Below are 20,986 nucleotides of genomic sequence, written 5' to 3'. Positions count from 1 at the left end.
AAAAAAGTAATTTTCTTAACTCATTTACTGCCGTATATAGTACTCAAGTACAGTACTTGAGTAAATATACTTAGTTATTTTACAGTTTACACCACCAAACCGCTCACATGATTGCTCTCTGTGCTGTAAGGATCCACTGTTGCATTTAGCTCCTCATCGGTGGGGCGGCATAGCTCAGGGGTAGAGAAACCGTTATTAGAGCACGAAGGGTTCCCGAAGGGTTCCCAGTTCGAATCCGGGCTCCCCCTGAGTTAATGTCGAAGTCCTTGGGCAAGACTGTGAACCCCTAATTGCTCCCGGTGAGTAGGTTGGTGCCTTGCATGGTTTCCTCCGCCACCGGTGTATGAATGTGTGCGTGAATGGGTGAATGTAATGCACAATCTATGTAAAGTGCTTTGGGTAAAAGCGCTATATAAATGCACCATTTACCATTATTATGATGAAGATCAACCCATTAAAATGCAGATTCTACAAATGCCTCCTAAATCAGCTGTTCTCAAACTTGTGCTCTTTCGTGCCAACGACCTCCAAAATGATATGTATTTGGCCACAGACCCTCCACCTGAAAATGTATTGTGCCTACTGCATAGTACTGTGTTCTATCCGTCTGTCATTCAATGTTAAATGAGATACTTCAATGGTTTCCTATGGAAATAATCTTAGTCTTTTCTAGGATCTCCTTTTAGTTGACCTTGTACCAGTGAACTGTACCGTCATGAAACTGTACCTTTTTCAATGCAAACTTCTAATAAAGTCTTCAATCAATCAATCAAACCAGGGATTTTGTTTAAAATAATTTATGTTGCTATACTGTAATCTAAAATGACACGGATGCTTTCCCAGTTTTAATGGGTTGTCGGGGGAGGGAGGGGGGTAATCAAAACAATGTCTGCATGAAATATCATATGGCTGGAGTCACGTAGCCCCCCGTTTTGTCCTAGATTGATTGTCACTTAGATGCCTTGCGTTCTTCTGGCTGGCTGCTGGGGACAGCAGACTGATTGAACGATGTGACAGTTTTAACTGTGCCGTTGCAGTAGACTTCAGTCTGCAGTCTCTGCACAGTAAGTCCGCCAATCATACGTTTAATATACGAGATGATGTGATACGCGTGGTTCTGCCCTGTGCCCAATATAGTGGCATTACAAATCTACATACACACACAGCCCTATGTTCTTATAGAAAAGGAACACTTGAGATTTAAATCAGGATTGTTTACACAAGTCATGTACCGTTGAGAATAATGTGCTTGACCATGTCTGGTTTCAGTCAAAAGGTAATCATGTACAGTGTTTTCTGGGCTATTGTATTAACTGCATTTGGCCAATGCTGTTTCATAAACACTACAGACACAAACAATATCGATTGATTGAATGACTGATTACTAGTGATTAGCAGGAAAACTGGCAGAGAAAGACTCTCTCTGCATCTGCAACTATTACGGATGACTCCTTAGACTGAGACTAATTAGAAGATTGTATTTATTTTAACATGGTCATAAAGTACTCTGTGCTCAAAGTGAGGGGTGCAAATAAAACCTTCGTCAGTGCTATATGTAAATGAGGCTTAAGTGGTACTAAACACATAATCATGTAATCTAACGGTGTTGTGTTCTCTCCATCTTTCTCTCTCTTTTCTCTCCTTCTCACTGTCTGTTTGTCTCTCTCTCTTTTTCTTCTACCAGTCCAGACAGCCTGGCTACGTGTTGGTACATCCTGCTTTCTGGATCTGTCTTTGTCAAGGAGCACATGTACCTGGCAAGGTGTTGGTAAGTGCAGTACTGTAACACAGTGTTTCTCAACCTTTTCAGGCAGCAACCCCCCAAATAATCATATTTTAACTGGGGACCACCCCACCCTGACGAGCACTAAGAGTTGAGGAATTACATTTTGTATAACACAAATAGTCAAATATTAGAGGCGGAAATTAGCAGATCTACATGCTTACAGCGCCTCGCAACGCGACAATCTAAAGTGACAATTTATGCAATGTTTAATTTGTCATTTTAGAGGTATTAAAAAGTCCTAAAATTAAATTGAATTAAATTTTAGAAATGTGCAGATACCCTCTATACACTTAAAACTTTATGTTGGTTTGATTACTGTTGAGGGAGAAAACAATGTTGCACATTAAATTAATCATCTGGGGACCCCCCAAAATAACTTGGGGACCCCCCTGGGACCCCACTGCTGTAACATACACACACATACAGTACGCACGCACACGCTCGTGCCTCTGGGTGAAGATAGAAGCAGGCTGAGTGCCTGGTGTCATGCATAGCAAGAAGCGGTGTGATTTGTCTGACTTTACAAGTCTGATTGTAGCTTATCTTGACATTTTGTCAGATCTTTGACATTTTGTGATCATCCATATGTATCCATGTCCTGTTTGTGTCTCTGTGTCGTCTGCACAGTCATGTACTAAATGTCTGTCTGTGCAAGTCTGTATCTGTAGTGTGAGTGTGAGACAGTGAGAGAGTGAAACACGATAAGAAAGCCAGGTTTTTATAGAGCTTTAAGGGAGATATGAAGAGACGGGAGTCTCCTGTGATCAACAAGAGTGCCACGCACACACGCACACACACACACACACACACACACACACACACACACACACACACACACACACACACACACACACACACAGACACACACAGACATGCTCACACGCACATTCACACTTCTATATCACTGTGGCACATTGCTGGTTTGAGAGGTGTGTATTTGTGTGCGAGATTACTAGTCTCATGTGATGGTTCATGCACCCGGTGGCCCTGCAGCGAATGACGTGTGTGTGTGTGTGTGTGTGTGTGTGTGTGTGTGTGTGTGTGTGTGTGTGTGTGTGTGTGTGTGTGTGTGTGTGTGTGTGTGTGTGTGTGTGTGTGTGTGTGTGTGTGTGTGTGTGTGTGTGTGTGGTGTGCGTGCGTGCGTGCGTGTGCGCGCGCGCGCGCGCGTGTGTCCGTGTGCGAGAGCATGCATGCGTACACAATCTTTATTTGCACATTTGATGATTGAGTGCAGATTTCTTATACTCTTTTCAATGGAAATCAGTAGGTACAGTATGCACTGATACCACGGATACTCTGCGTGCATTTGGATGTTGAGTACTATATTTCTAATCAGTGGCAGAGTAATATCTTTGTCAGATGAGCTCAATTTCATTTGAGCACAGCTTGGTGCGCCGTCATGCTGATTTGAGCACGGCTGGAGAGCCTATGTCGTCCAATCAGATTGCTCGGCAGGAACTACCTGTTGTATAACAGATAATCATAGAGGGTCTGTGTTCGCGTGCAACTGTGATGCAGTATTTCTAGTTTGACAAGGGAACAGGGAAAACTCCACATCAACAACAACAGTACTTTTGATTTGAGATCTGTCCCTGCTCACTCATGTAGTCTGTATCATTTCCTCCATTGGAGCATTTTCTACCTCAATATGTTTTAAAAGAAGTAGGGATTGTGTAACAACAAACATGTCTATCTGTCTGTCTGTCTGTCTGTCTGTCTATCTGTCTGTCTCTCTCTCTCTGGAAATGACTGGCTGTCAGTCTGTCCCCTGAGGTGTCTTGCTGCCAAGAGGATTTATAGTCTCCCAGGCCGTTCCACTTGGGGACTGTTACTTGCTGCAAAAGTATATGTTGTTCTCTGACATGGAAAGCCATGAACACGTGTCACTCACATCACCAAGCTCATTGCTTGATCTTTACTTTTATATAGACCCCAGCAATGTTTTGGTCAAATGCCGATCCTGAATTCGGGGAGAGTGAGTCTAGTCAGTCTACCGATTACCAATGTTTCGTCCAATATTCAATCTATTTATTTTATTTATAACCACTTAAGCCTTATTCAAAAACGATAATTGCCAGACTGAAAGCTCAGAATGCTTCGCAATGCGACGCGTTGCGATCTTGAACATTTTAGAAGATTTTTCTTTTTATGTTTCATGTTAACCACTTGACATATTCACCCTCAAGTAGCTTTTCATGGGATTCTCTTTCACTCATTAAGTGAAACTCTTTACCAGCAGTGAAATGCTGGCAGGTCTGTTTGAGTGTATGCAACCTGATTAAAGGCGAAGTTCTCAAATACAGTACTGTCCTAGGACCAGGCCATGTGGTAATGACATGACCACCTCATTCTATGTGTTATTGATATACAGTATAAAGCAGAAAAGTAAGAGTTGGATGATGTGGAACGTGCGTGTGATATAGAGGAGGACTTAAGGTAGCTCTCCCCCAAACAGACTACCACAGATTACTACAGAATGGTGGTCGAATGAAGTCGGGAGATCAGTGGTTTGAAAGGTGTGGAAAAAAAGTGAGCCGACACCGGCAGACGGGCAGACGGCTGCTATTGTGCTAAAAATAGCCCATGTCTTGATGTCTTTTTCAACTACGAGCCTGCTGCTATCCGACGGGGGCCAGCTCGGTCGGCTGTCGGCGCTTCCTTACAACTTGCAGATGCTTTCCTATCTATACACTGCTGCCGACGTCGGTGGGATAGAGAGTTACCTTAACCATCCAACACCACTCACTGTAGTGGAGAGAAAAGGTGTCCAAATTACACACCTTCAATGGAGAACTGTGTGTGTGTGTGTGTGTGTGTGTGTGTGTGTGTGTGTGTGTGTGTGTGTGTGTGTGTGTGTGTGTGTGTGTGTGTGTGTGTGTGTGTGTGTGTGTGTGTGTGTGTGTGTGTGTGTGTGTGTGTGTGTGTGTGTGCGCGCGCGTTAGTGGTATCACTAGGGGGGGCTGGGGAAGGGTCACAGAGGGGACTAAAGTGGGGGTATAGTGTGTGTGTGTGTGTTTGTGAGAGAGAGAGTGTGTGTGTGTGTGTGTGTGTGTGTGTGGAATGCGGAACCCCTGGCAGAACAGTGGCTGGCCATGTGTTCCTGTGCAGCCTGTCTGCCTGGAGCCCCGGAGCAGATCCAGGCAGGAAATGAGCAGCCTACAACACACACACACACACACACACACACACACACACACACACACACACACACACACACACACACACACACACACACACACACACACACCACCCTGTAGCCACAGACAGACAGACAGAGAACAGGGTGGGAGGGAACACACACTCCTCCCTCAGTCAAAAACCAAATAGCCTGCAGTGAGTGACCAACTTCTCCTCTTATCTAATTTCACTCTAAACTTTCTCCAAACGGCGTCTGGATTATCAACCCCGTGCGAATGGACCGCCCCTGTTAACTTGTGGATTACTATGCGGGATATGGTTTCACCAACAGGGAACCCCAAAACAACCCAGCGAGTCCCTGACTGTTCTCTAGGACTAGGTGTGTACCGCTCTCTTCTTTTCACATAACTTTCAGAACATGACGTTTGCTGTTCCACCGTGCGCTGCTGTACATGTTGTCCGGTTTGGGAAAGGGCGACCGCAGGACCGTTTTCACTCAGCCGCCTGTATCGCAGCACCGTCCGTGACACTGATTGATTGAATACTTTTTTAACAAATTAACAGTACAAGCACAAACACAAAAAGACCAGAGGGCTTGTTTCCATTGTGGTCCTATAATGTATTAAATTCATAATCAGAATGTACAAGACATACAAATCATCATCGATACCAGGAGCAATAAAAACAGTTTTTCTTTTTTTTACGGAAAACGGTACTCTGGGGGCAAGCTAGAAGGCTTATCCAGGTCCTGTTTTTTGCTCCTTCAGGCTGGTCTTGAATGACTTTCTTTTGAACAGCAGAATTGAAGTTCCCTCTCTTTTCCGTTTCTCTCCGTTGAGCGTCCCTAATCTCAGCGTGGTGCGCTGCGTTTCCTGTCATCACAGCGCTGCGAACCGGCAGAGCCAGGAATTCCCCATGGTGCACGGGGGCAGGATACTAATGCTGCTCTTACGTCTATTAGCTGTGGAAAAAGACACCGCGGTCATTTGGACAGTTGTTGCTTTTGCTTGTTATCTTCAGAGACCATCCTAGCGGTGGTACTAGTAGACTGTGTTGTAATGGTTGCGCTGAATGACGTTTGAAATGCGTGGTTTCCTTTACTGGATAGCACTCTTAGCTTGGTTTTGTAATCACTATTTGTAATCTTTCTGAATGGCCCGTGGTTGGGTTACGTCATTGTTTTGGAGACTGGCTGCCAGTCGTGCTGCGCTGATGTTCTGTCCATAGTTTAGATTGCCGGACAGTTCTGCAGTTCCTTCCTGACTGAGTCACAGACAGTAGTCACTCACCCAACCGGGAGATGGAATCACGGCTACAAGGATTCAGAATTCCATGTAAATTGTCTGCTGCATTGCTTGTGACAGCCAAATGTCCCCACAAGTATAGCAGAATTTGATAAATGGAGGAGGACCATTTCCCTGGTCCTCGCAAGATAAATGGTTGTTTCGGTTACGGTTATGACCAGGGATCTAGAGCAGTGGTTCCAAAACTTTTTAGCCCATGACCCAAAAGAGAAATTAGACGTTTGCCCAGCACCCAAACTAGTGAAAACAGCAGATCTACAAGCTCACTGCTTCGCGCCGCGTTACAAGCTTGTAGATCGCCTATTTTCACTACTTTTTAAATGTTTGTTTTCTAATTTATGTCATTCTCTTCATGAAATTACTCATGACATTTTTGGGAATGTTTGTTGAAAATATTTTGAATAATAATAATTAAAACCCCAATGTAGATAACAAAAGATTAAGGGACTCTGTGCTTGGGAAACAGTGATCTAGAGGTTACAGTTTCTAGGTTGGGGTTGGAGCTTGATTTATTCTTGGTTGCGCATCGGCGTGTCACACACTGAAAATAGCCAAACTACAAGCTCACAACATGTCACATTGTGACGCTCTGTGAGCTTGTAGATCGGCTATTAGGCTTAGGGTTACGAAGTACACTTGGAAAAGGAAAATGGCATTCATAAATTGCCCTCCTAAAATATTGTTGTCCTCACAGGAATAGTCATACAAACGTGAGTGTTTATTATGTGTGCACGGCGTACGTACACTGTGGTAGACTGCGGTTTGTGGTGTTCTTTCTTTACTGTTGGTCATCATTACCATGGAAACCGGTAATGGAAAAGGTGCCAAACTGGCTCAGATTTTCGGTTTCCTTTGGACTTTGACCAAAAGCCTGTTAAACGTTCAAAGTCCAGTTAGACAGGCAGACAGGAAGCTGGCTAGTGCAGAGGCCAGCATAAAACACAGCGTGCCGCTGTTGAGGCGCGACCGTGGTCACACTGCCTACAACAAGCCAGCCAGGCTGAGGGCTCCCCCAAAGATGAAGAGATTTCACCAAGCTTGCAGCTATTTTGTGACACGTTATGCAGGAAGCATAAGAAGAGGCTGACCACAAGATGTTGGCTCACGTTTGTCAGTGATCTCTGGTAATGGCTGATCAACAACAGTTCTACATTTAAAATAATTAACTCCAAGAAATTGTAGCTGCCCAAAGCGTGCGTGTGCGTGTGCGTGTGCGTGTGTGTGTGTGTGTGTGTGTGTGTGTGTGTGTGTGTGTGTGTGTGTGTGTGTGTGTGTGTGTGTAAAAAAAGGGTGAGAAAAAATATATATAATTTATTACATTTAAAAAGAAGGCAATACCTACTTGGTTGTATGATGGTGTGGTGCAGTGAAAATAGACAATCTACAAGTGCATCGCGATTTTGCGGCTATTTTCATAATTTCCGAAAGGAAATTGGTTAAACATACAGTAGCTACTTGCAGTTGTAAGCAGCAGGGTAAATCCCCTCAACAACAATGTGAGTCATTGCTGTTTGACGTTTACTCGAGCAACACGCGTGTCCACGTTCTGTCCACTCTCCCTTCTCAAGCAAGTGTGAGTGTCTGGCATGTGCTCACATACTGCAGGGAAATGGTTCCTAGATTGCATTACCAGTGCTAATGCTCTCTCGTAGGACTGTATTTGTACACAGTGGCTATACTGCACTACACAGTAAACTGCTCAGTGTTATTTTAACCACTTTCACTGTCTCTATTTTGGGCATGTCATTACAGGCAAAAAATTAAATAAAGAAATGCATCAGATTTACAAGCTTACGACACCGCGACGCGTTGTGATCCTGAGGTCTAAGTTAAAGTGAATTGACACTGAGGATTTACTGCGTATGCTACGTTTGTGTGTGTGTGTGTGTGTGTGTGTGTGTGTGTGTGTGTGTTTGTGGTTGCAAGCTTGTGTGTTTGTGTCGCTTGTGTTTAGAACTAATTATATCACATACAGTTTTCCAAATCCATTCTTAAAAATGTCCTGTAATGCTATCACCCGTTCCCCTTCTTTTCGGAGCCTCATGCTATTGAACACCTAACTTTTACTACTAACAAGATTCCTAATTTTCATGGCCTAGTCCCATTTTCCTTCCTTTGTGCTCCTGGTCAGGACTCACGTCGCTGTGTTCTTTCTCTTGGACAGTACAAGCTAATTGTAGTTAGAGAGAGAGAGTGTTATGTGTGTGTGTCTGTCTGTGTGGCCCTATAGCCTCTCCCAGGGCTGTCATGGTTTATTGCCCAGGGCCGTGCAGCTGTCACTGGACCGAGGCTGAACCTGTCATCCCTCCCGCCAGCGACATGTTTTCCACAGAGAAAATGGGAGAGACATCATCACCTGCTCAAATCCAACACAACCCGCGCAGCTCTGCTTCCACAGTGATGAACGACTTGCCCCACACGTTGAAAGACTGGCATTTGACCACTTTCAACCTGGCGTCCCTATTTTGGGAATGTCATTAAAGGCAACAACATTCTTAGAAAATGGCACGTTTACAAGCTCGCGACGCCTGGCCTTTTCAATTATTTGCTCTTTGTTTTCAGGTCGGATGCTCTTTTATGACATGGAGGTCGGCTCCTATGTAAGAGTATCATTATATAGGGGGCTCTAAAAAGCACCTGCTTTCATCAACAAAAAAACAAACAAACAAAAAAAGCCCACCCACCCACTCTGAATGTGCTGTGATGGGCTGTTCCATAATAAATGTCCTCCCCAACTTCAGCAACGCGTCGCAATGGGATACGTTCTGAGCTTGTCGATCGGCTATTTTCACTATTTTAAACTATTGAAAAAATGTTAAAAGGAAACTGTTGGACATACAAGGTTTCCACCCAAAAGCAACAATATGCTTATTGGACACACACAACATTAATGTTACAAATAGAGGCATAAGCACTCACTGAATGTTTCCAGTATACAGGCAAACACGTTTTGTAATAGTAATACTTTTGGTTCGGAAGCAAATTAACAATGATGTGGTGGCTAAATATTATGATATATTTGACTTTACAACACTGGCTCAATAAATGTCTCACACAGGATTAATGATAAACCACTATTACAATGGATGATGATTGATGAATGTATATTAAGTGTCTTATCAACACAATATGTGTCATAAATGTTTGGTGTGATTAACAAATGATTAGTGTGTGACAAAGCAGTAAAGCAGAACAGAAAAAAGCAGTTGATCTACTGTTGATCTACCATTTTGGTGAAGTAGGCTTGGTTCTATTGCATACACGGTTCAACTGTATGGATGACCAAAAAAAAAACATCTCTTAAAAAAAGTCACCAGCTGGGAATGTTTTAATGCAGTTTTATCTTGGCATGGCAATAAGACTGTCCTCTCATCTAGCTTTGTATTTTTATCTGCTTGTGTCAAATAATGGTTTAAATCCTTTATCACTAGTTTGTTTTAGTCGACTCACTACGGCGCCAGATGGGTGGGGTTTGCCACATATGACAATACATTGAGCGCCATAAAGACTACACAATCACAGGAAATGACCAGAAAGGTTCAAAGACACGTATGCCTTTCTGTGATCTGCTTAACATATTTACGTGTCTGAATTGTCCAAACGCTGTTAGCTCCACCCGTCTGGCACATTTTCCCATCATCAGCCAATGATAGTAATCTGTACTTTACGCGGATTAAAACAAAGAGGAAGCCTTTGGTGATTGTTTGGATGTGTGTAGCCTCTCTGGGCAGTCTAACATTTCAAGTATTTTTTTAAATTAACTTCTTGTCCATCATCATTCTGTTCTACTAACACAAATGTTAATCACAGTATAATTAAAAACACATAAACATACATTTCCGCCCCTTATCTTTCTGTACACCATGTTCTCACATATTTGACAAATGTAGTTATTTTGTATCTCCGCCAGGCCGCATTGTCCTGCCTGATATTATGTTTTTACCCCTGTCCGTCTCTCTGTGTGATTGTGTGAACAGCTCAAACATCACTGTATCGATTTGTGTAAAGCTTTGCACACGCCCTTCCATTAGGCAGAGGAAATAAATTGCCTAATGGTGGTGCTATAACTGTCCGTTTCGGTGTTTTGGCATTACAAAATATAATAATAATCATGACAGAACTCCATATTTCCCTCGGACAAGATTTTCCATAATTTTGAATTTTTCTTAAAAAAAAAAAAGAAAAGGGAAAAAATGAACTTTTTACTTCTATAGCTTTTGTGCAAAACTCCTTATTGTTTGCCTGTAATTGCCTTAAAACATGTGTGGGGGCATTACTTCCAAATAAAACACCATATATCAAGAACACAACACATATGATCCATTCATACTGAAATTGTAATCGCATGTTGCGGGGCCTCTATAGAGTGCTCCTCCAAAACAGCTTTCACTTCTGCTCATAGGGGGGGTCACACACATGAACCGTTGCCAACCTACATACATCTGTCGTATTTGAAAAATCATAGAATATTATGCGTCGCCCCGATCTGCCCATGAATGGTCTCAAAAGACGCGTGTGGCTCTCTTGAAATCGGGGGGAGAAAATGGTCCGGTGGTGATAATCCAATGCAAAGTTACACAGAGCTGATTGGAGGCTGTTTCAGTGACACAATGCGATTGGAATGCATGGTATGCAATTTTCTCCACAAGCCCCTGAGGACGGAATCAGCTGTTTTTCTTTTGCGGTCATGTGATCCACATGGTCCAGAGAGTGATAAAAACAAATGTTGACTCATAAATTTGCGAACAGTCTAAAGCGTAAAATTAAAACATATTTAGTTTTTGGAGGTCTAGGCAAAGGATTGATTTTTGTCAAATTACATAGGCCTATTTGGCGGTCAATGGGTTAAAGACGGTAATAGGTTTAGGAGTCAAAAAGGAACATAATATTAAGTAAGAAAGCAGTTCCTGCAAAACGCCTTGTAAATCACATGTAAGTCACAGACGACTGATGTGATAGACCAGTGACATCACAGTCTGGCCACATGAGTTCCCATATGGATCACCATATGAGTTCCACATGATTCCATGTTTGCACTTTAACTGCATGTTTATGACATACCTTCCCTCTTCACTGTTGGTTCTGGTTTAATAGGAACGTAAACAAAAAAAAAACAATCGCAGAACTCCACGGGTTCTGGAAAGTTTCAGGTTATGGAAGGTTCAGGGTTGCCCTTCGTAGTCGAAAAGCGCCAAATGTGTCCGTGGGAGACAGAAATGGAGAGGAGGTTAAGAGTGCAAATACAGGAAGGTGTACACACACACACACACACACACACTCACACACACACAGCATTCACACACGCAAACATTATTCTGCAAACTCCCCAATTCCTGCAAGAAAATATCTCTGTTCTCTCTTGACTCTATAGTACGCCTACAAACTGTACATGCAAATGTCTGCCAAGTCTCTCTCTCCCTCCCTCTCCTTCTCTCTCTCACTCACACACACACACACACACACACACACACACACACACACACACACACACACACACACACACACACACACACACACACACACGCACGCTCCACAGTTAAGACAGGCTTGGCAGGCTGTGTGCGAGGCTGACAGGGAGCATGCGTCCAGCCTCAGTGGAGTGTGGAGGGAGCTGTCAGACAGACTGACCTCCAGGATAGGTTGCTCACACAAGACCACAGTGTGCCCAGCAGACTGCAGCTCTCCCGGGGTACAAGTCTCAGCCACACCGTGTCTGGAGATTTAGTGTCTCTCTCACTCTCACTCTCTCGCTTTCTCTTGCTTTTGGAGCTGTGTGGAACACAAGCTCCCTATACGTGGCCGTGTGTGTGGCCGTCCGTCCGTCCGTGTCTGTATGTAGCCTAAACTTCGGCACGCTACTCCTCCCACAGTTTTTGCACCACACACTCGCGCCATATGTCAAATCGACCGGCCTACTCGGGAATCGTGTGCTAGTAACTTGCTAAGAGAAAGGTTCTATAGTTTAATTGATATTAATTTATTAGTGAATTAATTTTCCCCATTGACTTATAATGGGAATCGCAAAAACTCACATTCAATTATTTTTCTCTCGCAAACCATAGGGGCTACAGTTTCAAGACTTGGAGAGGAGGTTCATAATGATTTCAAGGATTAAATAAAAAATAATAGTGTCATTTGGCCTCATGGTGGCGCTATAACAGCCCAGTTTACGTTTTGGCCTGTAACTGTTGAACCGTAGGTCGGAAAATTAAAATTATTTTTTCCCTGGATTCCTTGGGTCAAGACGCATCTCCCGATATAGGCCACGCCCGATATAGGCCACGCCAGGATAGATTTTCCGCCATCTTGAATTTTCTCCAAAACACACTTTTTGCTCCTTTTCCTACATATTTTCTTCAAATGTCACAAAAATCGGTACACATGATCTATGAGGTGGGTAAACCACCGCTCAGTGTCTGTATGTAGCCTCTGGTGTAGCCTGAGTACCCTGGGTGACCAGAGAGGTGCAGTCTAGCCTGCCCTGAGCATCAACTGCAACACACACACACACACACACACACACACACACACACACACACACACACACACACACACACACACACACACACACACACACACACACACACAGCTCCACTTCGAACAGAGGTTCGATTTTTTTCCTCTTTCTCACCCTCTCACACTCTCTCTATCTCTCTGTTTGAGTGCTACAGACTAGTTAGTGGTAGGTATTCTTCCATCTCCAATAGATATCTTTGCTGTCGGGCAGAAACCTATCTCCATAATATATTTACTTTTTGATTTTTTTTGTACATGAATGCCTTAATCGATCATACTACAGCGTCACACTAAACTAAAGCATCAAAACAGATCTACAAGTTCGAAAATCGGCCCAAAGCGATGCGTTTTGAGCTTTTGGACCTCTATTCCTTTATTGATAGGACAGACAGGAAATGTGGAGAGAGATGGGGAGTGACTTGCAGCAAAGGTCATCGGGATCGGGACTCGGAACCCGCGACACGCTGTCATGCATAATAGTCTATGTGGTATGCACCTTGAATGGTAGGCCAGCGGATGCCCTCATTTTTTCCATGACAAAGTATAAAATGGGGCATGTATTTCTGAGTAAAACTAAAAGATGGAAATATGGAGGTTTATATTCCGACAGCAACGATATACACAATATACTGTACATGATAACATTACATACAATAACAGTGTGCGGTGCATCAGCTGTTCAGCAACCTGTCTGCCTATGGAAATGAAACATGATAGTGAGACGGTGGTGTGTGATTTGATGCTGTGGTGGTAATGTTTATTTTAGATCGAAGGAATGAGAAAAGAACATGAGTGGGATGGCTGATGTTTTGGACATTCCCTTTGAAGCAAGTGATGCAAAGGTTATGAAGTAGTAGGAGATGAAAGTTCACAAAGAGCTTTGGTTCTCATTCCAAAATTCTTGAGATGCCTCTGAAAGCACAGTGTCTTCTATGCTTTCTTGGATGCAATTTGTGTTGAGAAACCTTGTGAGGGAGTCTGAGAGATACGGTTTTATCTATTGTCAACCGAGACATTAAAAACTACAATTTCAACAGACCCATTGATGAGACGTACGTCAGTCCCAATGTAGATGGGTGTGTTTGACCAGGTTGTGTTTGACTAACCTATTTGACCAGCCTGTTAGGAAATAGCGAAATTATAGATGGAGTTGCCCACACCAAGACCTCTTGAGTTTCAACATCAGATTTTCAAGGTGTACTGAAGCAGTGTGCATGGCAAGTGAGATTCAACACAAACAGGCACAATGGTGGTTTCCTTAAAGCTATACTGTGTAAGTTGCTAAACTAGTGGTCAGTAGCGGTATTGCTTTTTTCGGCCGTTTTTCAACCGGAGTCGTCGCGGACCACTGGAGCGGTGCCGCAAACCACCGCGACCGATACAAATCCGTAGAGGTGTGTAGAACGTAATTTTCTGTCCAGGATTTGGGGAATAAGAGAACTTAAGAATCCTTCACCATGGTAAACACTGTAGCTGAGGGAAGCTACTTCCTGAAGATACGGCAGATACGCCTGTGATTGGCCAGTAGTGTACCATGTGTTTATGATCCGCGATATGATTGGCCAACGTATACACAACGTATACAGATGATGCAGATGACGTAATTTTGCCGGGAGAAAAGTAGAAAACATATAAAGAGAAGGCTTTAGAAGCTGAAATTAACGGAGTGGGGGGTTCTAAAACTTTAGCGATTTAACAGTTAGGACAATTTTAAGATTTGTTTTATAAAAAAAGTTACATGGTATAACTTTAACACAATGGAACCGCACACAATGACAGGTTAGAAATGTCCGTAAAAACCTGAGATAGCTGTAGAGTGTAGCTCTGTTTAGGACACTGGAAGGGATATAAATGGTGTCAGCTGTAGGTAGTAGACTACTGTACATCGGATGGGCCCAGGACTGCTGTCAATAGGTCCAAGTTGTGATCTCCAAAGCCGACATAAAAGATGATAAGCTCATCCGGGAGAGCGGCACAGATATTAGTAGCCACACTGGGCTTAGGTTTATAGTCTCTAAACTAGGCAGCACAATATTAGGAAAGCATTCGATATTCGATAATGTTGAATACCTCGCTAAAGATAAAAACGTTACATTATAGTTTTATGGTCTTTCTATATAAGTGTTATCACTTGACACAATGTATTGGTATAACTTTTACTTCTTGCTTATTAGACAGGAAATGCAAGAGCACTGACAGGTGGTTGGAGTTCCCAAAGTGAGCTCGTGGGACAGACTTGTAAGCTGCCTTAAAGTCTCCTGCTTTGGAAATGGTCTCAGGATGCGCGTTCTCCTGCCTGCTAATGGCTCTATACAGTTTGTCCAGCGCAGCGTTGCTGTGACATTAGCTTGCCTTGCGGTGGCATATAGACAGCAGTTACCATGCAGGGGAATTCTCTTGGGACACAGAATGGCCTGGACCTTATTGTTAGTTGTTCCAACACTGTCGAACAGGACTGAGAGACTATTTCCACATCAGTGGACCATGAATTGTTAATAAAGAAGAAACACACCACATCCCTTCACCCTTGCCAGTGGTTGTCATGGACCGGTCTGTGCGGTCCACACACAGAAACAACATCCGGTCGTAGTATCAGGGCGCAGCCAATTCTCTGCAAAGCACAACACACAACAGTCCCTTGAGAGCTGCTTCGGTATTGAAGTTTGTCCAGCTTGTTGTTGAGGGACTGGACGGTAGCCAGCAGTAGGCTGGGAATCAGGGAGGGCAAGTAGGACGCGGTTGTAGCCTCGGCTCTGTCTGTCTGAGGCCATTAGTCCATGGTAGAGCTTGTTTGTTGACGGCAATCTCTTTCGGTAAGTCCCACAGCTTCCAGCTGTTGGGAACATTTAATCTTAAATGTAATGTCTGGTGATCATAAAAGACAGTTATGCAAGACATGTTTTGAAGATCTGTTATGTTCGAATGTTCACCCGTTATGGCATGTCCAGAATACAGACGCTAGGGTTCATGTGGTTAAGGCCTATGTGTATGTGGTGAGGTTTGCAAGTGTAGCAACGTAGCCCAGAGGCCTAATAACTACGATTTTTTGTTTTAACACAAGCCGCAAGGGAGGAAGTCCAGCTTTGAATCTTTAGCCATATTTATACACTATGGATATTAGATACACGCACACACAAAAAGTAGATTTTCACAGTCCATTTTTTTCCCTTACTCTGGACAATCTATTCCCTAGAACATACAAACCACTTCTTCCCTTCATGTCAAACCACCTTTGATCGTCATCAGAGCACATTATTTATGCACATTATGAAGACAGACTTTCATCTGAGCGGCAAAACAAGTGGATGGGAAATTGGAACAACGTTTTTGCAGGCGCAGGTGCAAACGGGTGATTGAAGATCTGCTGAGATGAAAGGACGCTAGCTCCCTTTTGGACACGGAGGCAGTGTTGCCAGATTGTGTGAGAGAAGTAAGCAACCTGGTCTAGGAGAACAAGGCCAAAAAGAAGGCCACATGAGCACTTTAAACATGCACACTGTATACATCGGCTGTTTGAAAATAGTCGATCTACAAGCTCAGAACACATCGCCTTGTACATTTGCCATTTAAAAAAATAGTTGAAATGTGGAATTTTTGGATTCATTTGGGTGTCCATGACATGAAAATATTAGAGAACCACTGGTTTGAATAATAATAATAAAACAAGAAATTTAAGCAAGCCCAAAAAAAGCAACTACCAGTATTTACAAGCAACTTTACATAAAACGAAGCCCAACGTCGCTTATGATATGCGGACAATCCGCCGCCCGGGGACCACCTCCAGGGACCCCCCGGAGCCACCAGGCGCTCCGTTGGGCCCCGAGTACCCACATGGCAACAGTGCCCAGAGAGAGAGAGATGGATGGATGGATGGAAAAGGAAGGCAACAGATAGTGCGACTAAGAAAGGAATGGGGGAAAAACTAAAAGGATGGACAGAAGAAAGGAATGGGGGAAAAACTAAAAGGATGTAGAGAAACAGAGCTGCCAGGCAGACGGAGAGAGAAGATGTAGGGTAGGGTGATTCTTGGAGTCATATTTGGCTGTATCCCAGCTCAACACGTTTCCCATTATTCAAAGCTTGCGGTCCCTATTGGAGAAGGCCTAAAAACAACGCTGAGTCGCCACTTTCACATGCGAACGGATGCAAGACAAACTCGCTCAACTCAGTCCTGTTCTCAGGGATCATAGCATGCGCATGCACGCGCATGCACGCGAACACGCGCGCACACATGTACAAATTGATTGGAGCTCAGATGCAGATCACATTCAAGTTTGTGAGAAATAACCTCAGAATGTACAGTATGTCAGATACAGTATACGTATGTATGTACACATATAATCACGTTTGCACGCACGCACGCACGCACGCGCACACACACACTACATCACATATTTCCTAACTGAAATTAGGTGTGAAGAAAGACGTTATCCCATACAGAAAACAATGCATTGCATCACTACCAGTTGTGAACTAGTGGATTTGCTATTTTCAACATTTTTGAAGATTTGTGATTAAATGCATATTTTGGAACATATTTTGAAATCTATATTTTAGCTTAGGGATGATTTAAAAAATAAACGTGTGCATGTGTGTGTGTGTGTGTGCTTACGCATGCCGTAAGGAATGTTTCACGTCACATTTCTATCACATGGAAACACTCCCCGCTCCTGGAGCAAAGACATCTTCACTGGTGCGGCCCCTGTGCACCATGTGGAGGATGGGCACAATGAATCCCCCAAAGACCTCTTTTATTTATGGCCAGCTCCCTTCAGGGTGGTCAGAGCTACCCTACAAAGACATACTGTACGTACAGTAAACAAGACCTGAAAGCCACAAACACTGACACAAATACAGCCCCTGCAAAATACAAGAGACACCTGGAGGCTTGAAATCCAGAGGGGTCTTCAGAGCTTTGCTCCAGTGGGATGAGAGGAGGATGATGTCTGCCTGGCTTTCTCTATTTCTTTTGTTATTCCTTGCCATCGTGCTCACCGAGGAAAGTGGCGATTTAAAATAGCTGTCTTTAAAATAGGTGATCTACAAGCTCACAGCGTGTCACGAGGCAACTCTTTTTGTGAGCTTGTATCGGCTGTTTTCGCTACTTTTGTACGTCACTCTTGCATGACACAGTACGGCATTCATTTAAAAGAACGTTGAAATACAGAGATGCAAGGTTTCTGCCTGACAGCAATGATATGCTCTCGAAACCCCTTACAGGCGTTAAATGTGAATGCCCTCGGAGCAAGAGTTCAGAGGGCTATGGAGGCTTGTTGACCTGAAATGACACTTGTTGACATTGATATGACAAGTAGCGTACCGTGGACAGAACACTTTGAACCAACACGGTCACACCGCACCATCAGCTGCTCCGCTCCCAACACATCACAGGACACACAAGATGCGAGCCAAACTGAATCAAATCCAGGCAGACAAAGCCTGGCATTGTGCTGAGGTTGTTTATTGCATGCGCTCGGTTTATTTTGATCCAGATGAGGCCAAGATGTCCTCTTTGGATCAAAATCAGAGAGGGATACCTTGGCATTTAGAATTTATTCTGTAGTTTACCCATTGCTTGTCCAAAAAATAAAGGATTATTCTACTGTACATAGCCAGTGTTAAATCCATCATGCTGTAATTCTCATACACTCAAGTTTTAACATGTGCCATCTTTTCAAGTTTGTAAAACAATCACCTCTGGAAATGTTCTCAGCATTGCCTGCAGTATTTATGCTACAAGCCCCCTCAGTTTAATGTTTATGAGGCACAGTGCTCGCTAGCATGCATATTGCATAGCCAAAGATGTTGACGACCTAGCATCCCATTTGACCAATAAAAATGTCAGTGAATGAAGAAAGGACCTGTTAGCATTACTAGTAACAAATGGCTACTGGTAGCTGCAAACATTAAAGGAAGCCGTTAATTCAAAGAGATTTTCTTGTTTTTGTCGCATTCTTGAGCCAATAATCCAATATTTGACTATAATTGAAGTTAATAGGAGACCAATCTTAACTCATAGTAAAACTATATTTAAAACGTTTTCTGTGAACCTGGATCGTCAGTGATTACACTGAAAGTTGTTTTGGAGTTTACATTATTCTTTTATATATTTTTGCATTGGTCTCCTACAGCGGCAGACAGCGGATGTATTGAATTATTGGCTGAGGAATGAGACAAATGTCTTTTGGGTCAAGTATTCCTTCAAGCTCACTTTAACTGAGTTTAACTGAGAAACCCTAACAAACTATTCACTTATACTTAGACTTCTTAGACTTCCTATTGGAACATTGGTGATGCTGGCTGTCTTCATCCACGTGTCACAGGGCAGGCGTAGGTAGGTGACTTTTGGGATGACCACTGACGGCGTAGCTTTGTGGCATAGTGATGGCTTTGGAGACGACCAAAACAAGCTATTTAAGGCTTTTATGTGCTGTAAACATGTGTGTGTTTGTACTGAATATACTGTCTATATATAATGTATATATTTCATATAACGGGATAGTGAAGTGAAAAAAGAAGGTATCTCTTTTTTCTTGTGGCCAGAAGTATTCTTTAGTACACTAGAGCAATAACCATGTCTGTGGTCTCCATGGACTCCAGAAGGTCATATTGTCAACCACAAAGGCCTATTGATCTACTCAAGTCTGCCTCTGTCTTTGTAGCGGTTAGGTCTACACCACAGAACATTGCCTCTGCACACAGCTCCACGATACACTCCATGGTACTTTCTGGACCCTCCTGACCATACCTAGAAGCAGGAAGGAAATAGCTTAGTCCCAACGGATTATTAAGCTACATGTATGAGACTTTATCCATTAGCCACTCTCTCTCTCTGACCGTAAGGTCAGAATAATCTGAATAGCTCTTACAAGGACTTTGTCACAGTATTTCTGTGTTTTGCATAATCATACAAATGCAGCGTCTGCATTGAAGTACATACAACGCACATTTTCTTAGAATGTTCATTGTTCATGCCTATGATGCCTTGCATAACCCCACTGTGCCATGGTTGTATATTGCCTTTGCTGTATTTGTATTTAATAACCTCTCGTATGTGTGTGTGTGTGTGTGTGTGCCCTTTCTCTTCAGTTTTGGCAAGCAGCTGGGGGGCAGACGAGGTTTTGAATGCATCACTTTGGAGCCATCAGAAATGATTGTGGTGAGTATAGCCTCTATTTTGCTCTCTCGCTCTCATCACTCTTTCTTTCTCCCATGGGACCTTTTGCTTTTTATTTTTCCCATCACCCCCTTCGTGTTTTCTTCCATTTGATGTTGTGTACATCCTTTATTTTCATGTGCAGTGCACCTCTCAACCCTCTCACCTCCCTGTTCAATGTCTGTCTTTTCCCCCGACTCTCTCTCTCTCTCTCTCTCTCTCTCTCTCTCTCTCTCTCTCTCTCTCTCTCTGCTTGTTTTGGGGTTAGCGTTTCAGTCCCGCCCTCCGTGTCCTTCCCCATCTCCTCTGCTCCGTCTCTGGTTCTCTCTGTGTCTGTCATGGAGGGATCAGGCAGGATGAGAGAGCAGTAGAGTCGTAAACCAATAGCAGCAGGCGAGCGGCGATCAAATCCTGTCTCTGCTTTGACGTTTCCTCTGCTTTTTCCTGCACACATTTGTCCAAGGACAACTGTAACACTCTGAAGGATATAAAGACACACTTTCAACATGGTGTCTCTATTTTTTGCATGTCATTATAGGCCCAAAATATTTTATTTTATGTCAGATTTAAAAAAAGAAATAGCCAGAGTAGCCAATTTACAAGCCGATCTACGAGATGGCAAATTGTCTATTTTTATTATTTGTCATACAAAAATAGGTTGAGCATGGAAAATCTGAATATCAGCAAATCTAATCTAAGCTAATTTACAATGACCCTGCACGACATGGTCGTAGGCAATCTAGGGTTTGTCTGCATCTATGTATGCACTGTATGTATGTCTGTCCCCTCAAAAGTAGTCCAATCTTACTAAGCTTACTTTCTTGAATGACGTGAGGAAACAGAGCCTCCTTTCACTGTTTCACAAATCGCACAATAATAAGACTTGGCCATACACATTTTGTGAGATTTAATTTTGCTTTAATCTATGCAAACTGCACAAGATTGAACAGAGAGGTCATTTTGCTGCTAGTCAGAATGCACTTCATGTAAGAATAAAGTACTGTCAGACAAGGACACGAGGTTTACGTGCTTAAATGTCTACAGTTAACAGGGGCAACATCAGAAATATACTGAGTCAAAGTACAA

At 43.2% G+C, this 20,986-nt stretch overlaps 1 protein-coding gene across 1 annotated transcript in view; it reads left to right on the top strand.

Annotated features, from left to right (window-relative positions):
* Nucleotides 1-20,986, top strand: part of rapgef6 (Rap guanine nucleotide exchange factor (GEF) 6) — a 236,609-nt gene that overhangs the window by 61,118 nt on the left and 154,505 nt on the right. The window contains 2 exon segments of the mRNA XM_080748853.1: nucleotides 1,685-1,768; nucleotides 19,834-19,903. Of these exon segments, the coding sequence (XP_080604979.1) occupies nucleotides 1,685-1,768; nucleotides 19,834-19,903 (154 nt within the window).

The sequence above is a fragment of the Nannobrachium achirus genome (genome assembly GCF_963921795.1).
Source record: "Nannobrachium achirus genome assembly, chromosome: 19".
Classification (NCBI taxonomy): domain Eukaryota; kingdom Metazoa; phylum Chordata; class Actinopteri; order Myctophiformes; family Myctophidae; genus Nannobrachium; species Nannobrachium achirus.
This window is presented reverse-complemented; position numbering and strand designations above follow the sequence as displayed.